This window comes from Rattus norvegicus, chromosome 4, assembly GCF_021556685.1.
Source record: "Rattus norvegicus strain SHRSP/BbbUtx chromosome 4, alternate assembly SHRSP_T2T, whole genome shotgun sequence".
Taxonomy (NCBI): Eukaryota; Metazoa; Chordata; class Mammalia; order Rodentia; family Muridae; genus Rattus; species Rattus norvegicus.
This window is the reverse complement of record NC_141537.1, coordinates 10,585,193-10,597,384: the sequence shown is the minus strand read 5'-3', so window position 1 is coordinate 10,597,384 and position 12,192 is coordinate 10,585,193. Positions and strand designations below refer to the sequence as shown.

The 12,192-nt window shown below is 46.6% G+C and overlaps 2 protein-coding genes across 21 annotated transcripts in view; both read left to right on the top strand.

The window, feature by feature from the left end:
• Galntl5 (polypeptide N-acetylgalactosaminyltransferase-like 5) overlaps positions 1–6,637 on the top strand; it is a 52,880-nt gene extending 46,243 nt beyond the window's left edge. For all 14 annotated transcript variants that reach the window (XR_015685731.1, XR_015685729.1, XR_015685728.1 and 11 more), the window contains 2 exons: positions 3,582–3,731; positions 6,355–6,637. Coding sequence is in view for 6 of the 14 variants with exons in the window: in XM_087658538.1 (XP_087514664.1) it covers positions 3,582–3,731; positions 6,355–6,552 (348 nt within the window). In the remaining 8 variants the exon portion in view is untranslated. The remainder of the gene's footprint in view (positions 1–3,581; positions 3,732–6,354) is intronic.
• A 2,283-nt stretch (positions 6,638–8,920) lies between these two features.
• Positions 8,921–12,192, top strand: part of Galnt11 (polypeptide N-acetylgalactosaminyltransferase 11) — a 33,487-nt gene continuing 30,215 nt past the window's right edge. For 5 of the 7 annotated variants that reach the window (XR_015685511.1, XR_015685512.1, XR_015685510.1 and 2 more), the window contains exon 1: positions 8,940–9,098. The gene's annotated coding sequence lies outside the window, so the exon portion shown is untranslated. 7 annotated transcript variants of the gene reach the window in all.

Here is a 12,192-nt window from a genome sequence, read left to right as displayed (position 1 = left end):
GTCATCAAATCCGAGTGTGCATCAGGTTCACACAAAGACCCTCACAATTTCTGATTTCTGGTGTCTGTGGCTCATGGGCTTACATTCCTACCAAGTTCTAATGCAATGCTGGTGTTACTGGAGTCCAGGAGACAGAATGGCTACAGCAAATATACCATGCATGGACAAATTATATCCACAAGATTTATATTAGAACCACATTCTTAGTATGTGGGGCTGGTGAGACAGCTCAGTGTGTTAAAGCATTTGCCACAAACCTGATGACCTCAGTTAGATCCCTGAGAACCACATGGGAGAGAGAACTGAGTTCTTCAAAGTTGTCCTCTGACCACCACATGCACACTGTGGCATGTACACCACCTCCAAATAAATAGATGCAAAATGTTCTTGACGATTAATGGATATGAGTGGGCATGTGGAGGGGAGGCATGCAGTGCCACAGCACATGTATGGTCAGAGAACAGCTTCCAAGAGTCAGCTCCCTCTCTCCTCTGGGGGTCCTCAGGTGATTAGGCTTAGTGGCAGGCACCTCTACTCACCTCTGCTCACCTCTACTCACCTCTGCTCGCCTCTGCTCACCTCTGCTCGCCTCTGCTCGCCTCTGCTCACCTCTGCTCGCCTCTGCTCACCTCTGCTAGCCTCTGCTCACCTCTGCTTGCCTCTGCTCGCCTCTGCTCACCTCTACTCACCTCTGCTCACCTCTGCTCGCCTCTGCTCACCTCTGCTCACCTCTGCTCGCCTCTGCTCGCCTCTGCTCACCTCTGCTCACCTCTGCTCGCCTCTACTCGCTTCTGCTTGCCTCTGCTCACCTCTGCTCACCTCTGCTCGCCTCTGCTGGCCTCTGCTCGCCTCTGCTCACCTCCTCACCTCTGCTCACCTCTTCTCGCCTCTGCTCGCCTCTGCTCACCTCTGCTCGCCTCTGCTCGCCTCTACTTGCTTCTGCTTGCCTCTGCTCACCTCTGCTCACCTCTGCTCACCTCTGCTCACCTCCTCACCTCTGCTCACCTCTGCTTGCCTCTGCTCACCTCTACTGACCTCTGCTCACCTCTGCTCGCCTCTGCTCGCCTCTGCTCACCTCTGCTCACCTCTTCTTACCTCTACTGACCTCTGCTCACCTCTACTGACCTCTGCTCACCTCTGCTCACCTCTACTCACCTCTGCTCACCTCCTCACCTCTGCTCACCTCTACTGAATTCTTCTCACCTCTTCTCACCTCTGCTCACCTCTACTCACCTCTGCTCGCCTCTGCTCACTTCTGCTCACCTCTTCTCACTTCTGCTCACCTCTGCTTACCTCTACTCACCTCTGCTCACTTCCTCGCCTCTGCTCGCCTCTGCTCGCCTCTTCTCGCCTCTGCTCGCCTCTGCTCACCTCTACTGACCTCTGCTCACCTCTGCTCGCCTCTGCTCGCCTCTTCTACCTCTACTGACCTCTTCTCACCTCTACTGACCTCTGCTCACCTCTACTGACCTCTGCTCACCTCTGCTCACCTCTTCTCACCTCTGCTCACCTCCTCACCTCTACTCACCTCTGCTCACTTCCTCACCTCTGCTCACCTCTGCTCGCCTCTGCTCACCTCCTCACCTCTACTCACCTCTGCTCGCCTCTGCTCGCCTCTGCTCGCCTCTGCTCGCCTCTGCTCGCCTCTACTCGCCTCTGCTCGCCTCTACTCGCCTCTGCTCGCCTCTGCTCACCTCTACTGACCTCTGCTCACCTCTGCTCACCTCTACTGACCTCTGCTCACCTCTGCTCACCTCCTCACCTCTGCTCACCTCTGCTTGCCTCTGCTCACCTCTGCTCACCTCTACTGACCTCTTCTCACCTCTGCTCACCTCCTCACCTCTACTCACCTCTGCTCACCTCTGCTCGCCTCTGCTCGCCTCTGCTCACCTCTGCTCACCTCTGCTCGCCTCTGCTCGCCTCTGCTCACCTCTGCTCACCTCGCCTCTTCTCGCCTCTGCTCGCCTCTGCTCGCCTCTGCTCACCTCTTCTCACCTCTGCTCACCTCTGCTCGCCTCTGCTCACCTCTACTGACCTCTGCTCACCTCTTCTCACCTCTGCTCGCCTCTTCTCACCTCTACTGACCTCTTCTCACCTCTACTGACCTCTGCTCACCTCTGCTCACCTCTGCTCACCTCTACTCACCTCTGCTCACCTCTGCTCACCTCTACTCACCTCTGCTCACCACCTCACCTCTGCTTGCCTCTGCTCACCTGTGCTCGCCTCTGCTCACCTCTGCTCGCCTCTGCTCACCTCTGCTCACCTCTGCTTACCTCTTCTCACCTCTGCTCACCTCCTCACCTCTACTCACCTCTGGTCACCTCTGCTCACCTCTGCTCGCCTCTGCTCTGTGTTGTCTTTTGTAACAAAATTAGAAACTTCTAAAATTTCCAAATAAGACTTAGTTTTGATGTGTGTGTGTGTATACACATAGGTGTGCAGGTGCATGCATTAGTCAGGAGTCCTCTATCCTGCTTCACTTACCCACCTTTATTCCTTGAGACATGATCTCTTAGTTAATCAAGTTCACTATGTTTCTGCCATGTTGGCATCCAGTCAACCCCAATGAGCATCCTGTCTCCACCCCCAGTCCCTTCAGACTGGGATTGCAGGTGGTGTAGCCACACCCAGATTTTTGCATGGATTCCAGGAATTCAACTCAGATCCTTGTTCTTGTGGGAAGCCCTTTTAAGCCATCAACCTAGGTTTCCCAATTTGCATAACTCATATAAAAACAGTAAGTTATCTTAATGTGTGTCCGCACCGCACGTATACATGAATTATATTGAGTAACCTCAAGACTAAGGGTACACATATTTTCCCTATATTTAACACTTTTCAACGATCATATCTTGCTTTCACATAGTGAATGAGGCTATTACAATATATGCTGTGAAGCGTTTGTATATAAATACAAGTAACTGAGTTCAGCCAGAACTTGGCATGGCATTGCTCATACCTAGAAATATGCAGAAGGAAAGAAAGAGAATCATTTGCCACTCAGAACTCAAACTTTTGGACTATACTTCCTAAATTTGAATCTGCCACTAAATTACTCCATATTACTGGGCGAACTTCTTGATCAATCTGTATGTTCACTTTCTTCTTTGTAAATGGGGGAGCATATGATCATAGCACCTACGGTATAAGACTTTGATTAATGTATTAAATTAATTTAATGTATTAAATTTATTACATGAAATAAAATAAATGGACTAAGTATTAGAGATTGGGTCTGGGAGTATAGCTCAGCTGCTGGTGTGCTTGCCTGGTGTGAACAAAGCCCTGTATTGAGCACCAGCACGGCATAATCCAAGTGAGATGTAGCACCACTGCAATCTTGGCACTGGGGAGGTAGAGGCAGGAGCATCAGAAACTCAGCATCCCTCCCAGAGAATGGGTTTGGGGGCTAATGTGGGCTACCTGTCTTGATAAGCAAGCCAGCAACCAAATATATTGTGTGTGTGTGTGTGTGTGTGTGTGTGTGTGTGTGTGTGTGCGCGCGCGCGCGCGGCGCACGTGGGCATGTGCTAAAGCAGCTGCCAGTTACAAGTAAATTAATCAGTTATGGTCTTGTCTAGATTTGGATGTGTGGAGGCCAGCTCTTCATACTCCCTTGCTCTCGGGTTGGACATAACAATAAGGCACTGAGTAAAAACAGACTTGTAAACCAGAGTGCCTTGTCAAAGAATTTACTTCGAGTGGTTCACGTCTGGCTGGATGAATACAAGGTGAGTATGCCTCTGATTGGCGAGAGCAGGTTCCAGGCTGTTCTCAAGACTCTTCTACCTTTCAGATACAAACTGTATTCATGTGTGGAGCCCTTCAGTCTCTCACCCATTCACCACTGGTCCTGCTCTCCACTGCTAAATCTTAAGCAGTTGTCCTTGCAATTAATTTTTTTTAAGCTTTAGTCTTAGTAAAATTCAAGTTCCTTGGAAGTAAATCAACCTGCAGAGTTGTTCCCCACAGCCAGATCCATTTATCCGTGGGGAAGTCGTCTTCCCTACCACTGTCAAAGCATCCCCTTCCTGATGCAGCATCGGGAGCCGTTCCTTCCGGGTTTACCTATCCAGCCACCATCAGTGACCCAGGACATGTGGCTGGCATAGGTCTCATGAACACATGTGAACTCCTTTTCTACCAACAGTCAAAGATTTCTATGTGCAAGCTATGCCCTTGATTATGTCTGTTTTTCCCAAGAACATATCTCTGTGCCCTACATAAAGAAATAAGGATGAATCTCCTTATACACAGATGCACAGTGGGTCTCTGACACAGTGTCTTGGTCTTCATCATATGTTTCTGTCCTGGCTTGCTTTCCTGTTGCTGTGATAAGACACTGGTCAAATGTAACTTAGATGAGGAAAGTTATTTTTCTTATACTTCGTATCACAGACTGTTGTCTAGAGATTCAGGAACTCAGGCAGAGACAACTGCTTACTATTTTATTCTCAGTGGCTTCTTCAGTGTGTTTCCTTATATGACTGAGGACCACCCACCCAGGGATGACACCATCATAGACGCTGGGCCTTCCTATAATGGTTAGCAGTCAAGAAAATGCTCCACACGCCAATCTGATGGAGCCTCTTCCCAGGTGGCTCCAGCTTGTGTCAAGGTGACAAAAATGGACCAGCAGTTGCTATAGTTCAAGCTTTTAAATTATGAAAGTAAAAATGAGATTTCTTTAATAATCGTGGAGCTGTCAGAGAATTCCTGCCGAGGCAGAAGGATAGCAAGTTCAAGCAAGGCAATGTAAGACCCTGTCTCAAACACCAAGGAGAAGGCTATGGGCCAGAGGTTAAGAGCATGTACTAGGGGGCTGGGGATTTAGCTCAGTGGTAGAGCGCTTACCTAGGAAGCGCAAGGCCCTGGGTTCGGTCCCCAGCTCCAAAAAAAAGAATCAAAAAAAAAAAAAAAAAAAAGAGCATGTACTACACAGTGGATGACCTGAATTCAGTTGCCAGCAGCCATACCCAGGTAGTTTACAGCTATTGTTAAGTCCAGCTCCAGGAGGTCAGACCACACTTCTGGTCTCTGCAGGCACCTGTACTCAGGTATACCTCTACAAAGATACACACACACACACACACACACACACACACACACACACACACCCCAAATGTCTTGGCACAGCACACCTTTGATCAGGAGCAGAGGTAGGTCTGTGTGAATTCAAGGCCAGCCAAAGCTACAGAATGAGAACCTGCCTTAACAAATAAAAATTTAAAAACAAGGAAAAGGAATAGAATGGAATATATTTAGGAGCTCTAGTTCTATACAGCACTGCAAACCCATAAGTTATAGACACACACACAACTACCAGCACTGGTGCATCGGTAAAGCACAATGGTAAGTAATGTATATGCTGTATTCTCTTCCAATGAAACAAAAAGTGAGCCAAATTAACCTTTGAGATTAACACTTGGGAGCAGAGGAAGATAGATCTCTATGAGTTCCAGGCCAGTCTGGTCTACACAGTGAGTCCTTGGCCTGCCAGGTCTACACAATGAGACCCCTTCTCAAAAAAAAAAAAAAAAGGTGGGTTGGCTAGAGAGATGGCTCACTGGTTGTACTCCTCGGTGTATCAGTGTTCTCTGGATGAATAGAATTGATAGACTGAATATATATATTCATTATATGCTAATATATATCATTGATATCTACATCAATGATCTATTATCTATCATCTATCTATCTATCTATCTATCTATCTATCTATCTATCTATCTATCTATCTATAAATTAGAGTAGGTTATAGGCTGTAGCACAGCTATTCCAACACTGGCTGTCTACCAATGGAAGATCTAAGAATCCACTAGTTGTTCAGTCCAGGAGGCTGGGTGTCTCAGTGGGTCTTCAGTGTATGCTGGAATCCTGAAAAAGTAGGCTCTAATGGCAGTGACGGGATAGACTTGCCAGAGAGAGAGTGAGAGCAAACAGGTAAAGAAAGAGTGTTTCAAGCTTTCTTCTTTTATAATCTTTATAAAGGCTGCCAGCAGAAGTTATAACCCAGATTAAAGGTAGATCTTCCAACCTCATAAGATCTGGATTAAAAATGGGCCCTCCTACTTAAAATGATGTATTTTAAAAAGTCCTTCACTTGGGACTAGGTGAACCTAGCCACTTGTGTTTTAGTTAACTTGTCTTAAAATATCACCTCCTTTTAATATCATGTGTCCTACCACGTGTTCCTAGAAGGTCAAATATTTTAACCTCACAGAAAACTGCTAGATCACAAGGGGAAAGGACAATTTTATTCCAATAGTGGAAACATGTCCTGATGTGTGCTATCATGACCCGATCACCAAAGATTTGTTTTGTTTAGTAAAATGACTCTTTGTTTTCATTTAGGAAAACTTTTTTCTTCAAAGACCTTCTTTGACACACGTATCCTGTGGAAATATTAGTGACCGTGTTGAATTAAGGAAACGACTGGGTTGCAAATCCTTCCAGTGGTATTTGGATAATATCTTTCCAGAGTTGGAGCCACTCAACCGAGGAAAAGGAACAAAACCATTTTTGTTAGCAAAGGGTAAAAATGTCCCCTGATTCCTCAACATATTCATACCACAGGACAAATTTGGAACATCATACAATTATGTAAAATGCAATGAAAAATACAGAGTGGCCAATCTCTCAGGAGTCCCTTTCTTTACCTCTAGTGACAATTCTTCCTTTGTTGCTCATCTGCCACTGGAGTTCTGGGCATAAAGACCTTGGCAGTAGAGAAGCAAGCTGTCTTACAGTTCAGATGCTGGTGTATGACTGACCTGGATAAAGTGTGTGGGTTATGATTATTTGACCAACTCACTTGGCTGTGACGGTGCATAGGCCCCTGTTCTCTGCTCTTGGAGCTTCCACCAGCCACCTGACCGGCTGACACAGCTGCCTCATGAAAGTGTTCACAGAGAGCCCTCCTGCCTTGGCTAGGTTCCTAAGTCTCGGCTGGGTGTCTTGGTTCCCACACATGCCAGGCTGGTTCCCCAAGCGCTCCCATTGGCCTTTCTAGTCTGAGTCGCTGTTCTTTTCTGCTTCTATTTTCATATTTGTGCCCTCCATCCTCTAACCTGTGACCCACAGCTTTCCTGATACTTCTTCAGTTATGTCCCATTGTTCTCTAACCAGCTCTCAGCTGTGCAGGGACTGGGACAGAAGCAGCTAGTCCCTGCCTGCCACACCCACTGAGTCCTCAATGCCTAAGGAACTTCTTTGGAGGTTTGGAGAATGGTGTGGGGCTTACCCTGGTGAAGGTGAGTTTAAGGTCAATGAGGAGTAATTCACAAAATCTACAAAGAAAATTCTGTAAGAAACACACTGAAAGGACAATAAAGAGGAGATGTTTGACAGGACTGCTAGATATAGTCCCTGCAAACACAATCTTCCCATCCTCGTGTCACTGGAAGAGTGTTTCCAGGGGCTTCTAGCAGAACTGAGTATCCAGAATGTTTGTTTTTTTCAGACAGGGTTAAGCCATGTAGCCTTGGCTGTCCTGGAACTAGCTCTGTAGACCAGGCTGGGCCCAAACTCAGATATCTGCTTGTCTCTGCTGTCCTCCCCAGTGCTGGGATAAAAGGCTCTGGCCATGTCTTTGTGTTTTCCTGAGAGGTTTAGCGGAGTAGGAAAAGCCTACCTGGGCTATTGGTGGCCATAACACATGGTGCAGAGATCAAAGGAAATAAAAAGGAAACACAAAACAGGTTGTAAGATGAGCACTGCTCCCCCCCCCCCCCCCCGCCAAGGATGAACTGTCACAAGCTGCCTTATACTTCTGACTGCCATGGCTTACCCAACACAATGGACGCTGTACCCTCAAACTGTGGCCAGAATAGACCCTCAAGTGGTTTTCGTTAGGAACATTGTACAGGAAAAGTAACAGACACATGGTGGTGGTGTACGAAAGCGCTCTATGCTATTGCCCTTGCAAGAGAGAGCCAGCCCTTCAATAACCACTAGTTCCAGTTCAGATGCTGTGGACAAGAATGGAAACTATGAAAGATACTCTTTTTGGCATTGAGCAGCAACTGTTTGACTGAGGGCAATGGCCATAGAAGGACATAGGTAAGGGTCATCAGGACCTCATCTCTGTGGAGAGACCTAGGTAACCTCACATAGTATCCTACAGCCTGACAATACTAGTAGGTATTTGGTATGAGTTAACTTTGTGCCACTGTGATGACAACTTGAAGGGAAAAGATTTATTTTGGCTCATGGTTGCTGAGGGCTCATTGCATGGTTGCTTGGCCATTGCACTTGGGCAGATCATCAGGGTAACAGCAGTATATGGGGCAGGCTATTTACTTCATGATGGGCAGGAAGCCCAGCAGGAGACTTGGACCACTGGACAAGGTAAGACCCTCAAAGGGACATCCCCCGATCGATCCTCCTCCTTCTAGGTTGGCCCCACTTCTACAGTTTCCAGAATCTTTGGAAATTGCACTACCAACAGGCACCAAGCTCCACACACAGGCCCGTGTAGGACATTTCAAGTCACCACAGCCAGTTAATGAAGGAGGACAGTATCCTGGGTTTCCTAGCTAGAACGATTTATTGGTTTAGGAGTTGGTGTTTTCTTAGAAATAAGGGACAATGAATTTTCTCCTTACATATATCCTGTTGCTCTACCAGACATCACAGGTTTTAAAAAAAGACTTGGCTGAATAGCAGGCTGAGATGACAAGATTAAATATTTAGATATCCGCCAATGTACTGCAGTACCACTGGACCAACTACCAAACCTTCTAACATTCCGTTAGAGCTGCTAAAATTCCCTCACATTCTTCCCGTGAAAAAGTCGTCATCCCCTCCTCTGTCTGTTTCGCTCTGGAGCGACAACGAGGTCCTACAGGACAGAGATTACCTCCACGCTGGGCGGGGAGGAGCCCGGGCCTCATGACGCCAGGCCGCGGGCGGTGACGTCATCGGAGGCGGGGGCATGCGTGCCGTGACGTGAGCCCTGGAGCGCGGCTCCGTAAGGCTGCGTGTCGTGGGCCGCGTTGCGCGGCGCGGCTCGTGCGGCTCGGCCCGGGCTGTGGCGGGAGCGAAGATGCCACAGCCCGTGCCCCGGAGCGCCGCTATCCCGGCCTGCGGGTGTCGCGGTGAGTAGCCGGCCCGCGGCGCTTGACCCCGCGCGGCCTACGTCGGCGCCTGAGCGTGGGCTGCGGCCTGAAGGGACGCAGCTGCTATAGCAGGCTCGGTGGCCTGTGAGGCCCGAGTTGTTTCCAGCTTCAGCAGCAGTGTGTGCCCTGCGCGGGGCCGAGCTCTCGGTGGCCGTGACCTCCAGCCGGTGTTGTGGTTTACCAGAAATAATACCGATTTTATCTTTACTGCTGTTATTGCGCGGGTCAGGATTTGGACGGCGTCCGTACTGGAGGCTGGAAGACAAAAAGGATGCATGTTTCTGTTTCCTTCGGAATGTGCTTGTTAAAGAAATTACCTTGTATGGTTTCCATACACCCCAAACTAGTGCATTAAATATAAAAGTAGAAGGACCTGCCACCTGTCTGTTAGATCTTTCCCTTTGGTGAATATTAGCATGCTTATGATTGCTTAGCTGCATTTTCACATTAACGAGTTGGTCTAGACCTTTTACTTTATGAGAGCCATCAGTGGTGTTGGTTGCTTATCTTCAGACACAAAATGAGACCTTGGAGACCCTTTCCAATCTGTGTGCCCAATAAAATAGTTACTTATTTCTTCTTTAATTTGAAATACTGTTTTAAGAAAAACAGGAAATAAGCCTAAGTTTCTTACCCTCAGAGTGTGCCTGCCACCACAGAGCTCTGCAACCGAAATGTCAGCACTCGGTAGTCTATACTTTGTATTTGATTACCCTGCAATTTTATCTCTAACATTTCTGTGCTGTTTCTTGCCAGTTTTTCTTCACAATTCTAGACTACTACTTTTCTTATAAGGTATACATAACGTGGGGTTTGCTGTATTGTTTTAATAGTACAATCGGATGGCATCAGGTGCATTCATAATGTTGTCTTACAGTCAGTGCTATATATTTCCAAAACATATCACTCAGGACAGACACTGTACACAGAGGGCAGGAACCCCTGCTCCTTCAGTCTCTATGAATTTACCTGGTTTAGTTACTTCATTTTAAGTGGGATCCATGGTCTTCCTTTTCATTCAGCTTTATGTGTATCTGTTTGAGTCTCTATGATGACTGTTCTTGGTTGTCAATCTTAGTACATCTGGAATTAATTAAAACTCAAAAATGCCTGGGCACAACTGTGAGAGATTTCTGCTTAATTAAATCATCAGAAGTGGGGAGAGCCGTGTCTAATCAGTATCTTTGAGGTGCGAAGATCTACCTTTAGTCTAGGGCACACCTTGTGCTGGCAGCTTTTATAAAGGATATGGAATAAGGAAGCCCGCTTGCTCTCATCCATACTAGAAAGTCCGTTCCTTCGCTGGCATCAGAGCCTGTTTATTCAGGATTCCAGTGTCGACTTCCATCTTTGTGGACTGAACAACTACCGGATTCTTGGACTTTGCATCAGTCGACAGCCATTGTTGGACTAGCTGGACCACTCGAACAGCCCCCACCCCCTGTATATGCAGAAATTCATTCTATAGTTTCTGCTATTCTAGAGAATCCTGGCATGTAGTCTCTCTGCTTTCATTCTTTGGGATGTATATGTAAGGCTTGAATTGCTTGGTTCCTATTTGAAAAGCCTCCGTACTGCGGTCTTTCATAGTGCCTGTCAGCACATCTTCTGGATGTTCCTTGGAACCCTTCTGAGGTCTTTTCATAGGTTCTTCTCCATAGTTTCCAGAGCCCCAGAGTATATTTAATATCTGTTCTCCACCTGATCTACCTTTGTTACTTAAACCCACGCTGCACCAAGTTTCATGTAGTTCCTCTGTGTCTTTTAAGTTTCTTTGTGAAGATTCCAGTGTGAAGTCACCTCCCTATCTTGAATGTAACAGCTCACCCCTGACCCTTGTTCTGGGTCATCAAGACTTGAAAGCTTGGTGCTATGGCCTCTTCTTCCTTAGGTGATTTCCTTCAGTCTGACCAGTATAGATAGTTGGTCTCTGTTCTTCTACCTTTCCCGCTGAGTTTCACAGCCCAAGGTCAAGCCAAGATGGCTTCTCCTTGTTGATTGTCACTGACTTCTTGAGTCTAAACATTTCTCCCTCTATCCCAAACTGTTTTGTACAGAGCTGTCAGGACTTCCTTCCTAAGCTAAGGAATGGAATTGCTTAAGGACACTAGCTATCGATTTTCATCCCACCTCCCAATAGCCCTCCTCACTCTGTAGCCCAGGCTGGCCCAAACTATTGTCATTCTTCCTGCCACAGCTTCCCAAATGCTGGGTTGTCAGTGTGAACTACACCATGTCCAGTTCATTTCTTCTATGCATTTCTGACGAGGTTATTCTCTGTGGCAGAGCCAGCCTGCTTTTCTACAGTTAAAACTTCCACTAGCTTTAAAGCCCTTACAATTCATTGACCAGTTAATCTCTAAGTCTTTCAGGTAGGGTTAGGAACATGGCTCAGTGGTTAAGAGGAAATAGTGTTCTTGCAGAGAAACCCAGCTCAATTCCCAGTACCAATGTTGGTGACTTGAAACTGCCTGTGGGTCAGACACCTCTGGACTCTGCAGACCCTATTTATGTATGATTAAAAATAAAAAGAAATCTAAAATAAAAATAAAAATGTTTGGGTAATTCTGCTTCATTTTACCAAATCCCTGAACCTTCTCAAGATATTTAAAAAGGCTGCCAAGTTAGTCAGAGGTCTTTGAAGAAGTGGAGGCAGGGGAATGTGTCCCCATAAACACACATGTGCATACACACAGATATGTTCAAGAATTCTTAGGGCAATGCAAAAATCATTAGCAGTTCCTTACTGAGAAGATAGATGGGACTTTTTAAATGCTTGCATTTTAGGAACTATATGTTCGTGCATTCTTTTAAAATTAAGCATTCTGTTTTGCAGTAATTGTAGACTCACATGAAGTTATAAGAAATATGAGAGAATATATATGCTTTACTGTGTTCTGCTCAGTATTATTACGGAAAACTGTAGCATAACATTGTAGCTGTAGTATTGGTGATGGTGTAGTTAAGACACGGCGGTCTATTGCTACAGCGATTCCATACTCACTTTGCCTCTGTAAGAATTCTCCACCCCTGTCTCCCTAACCTTTTAGGGATACGTAGTCTCCCTGGTCTT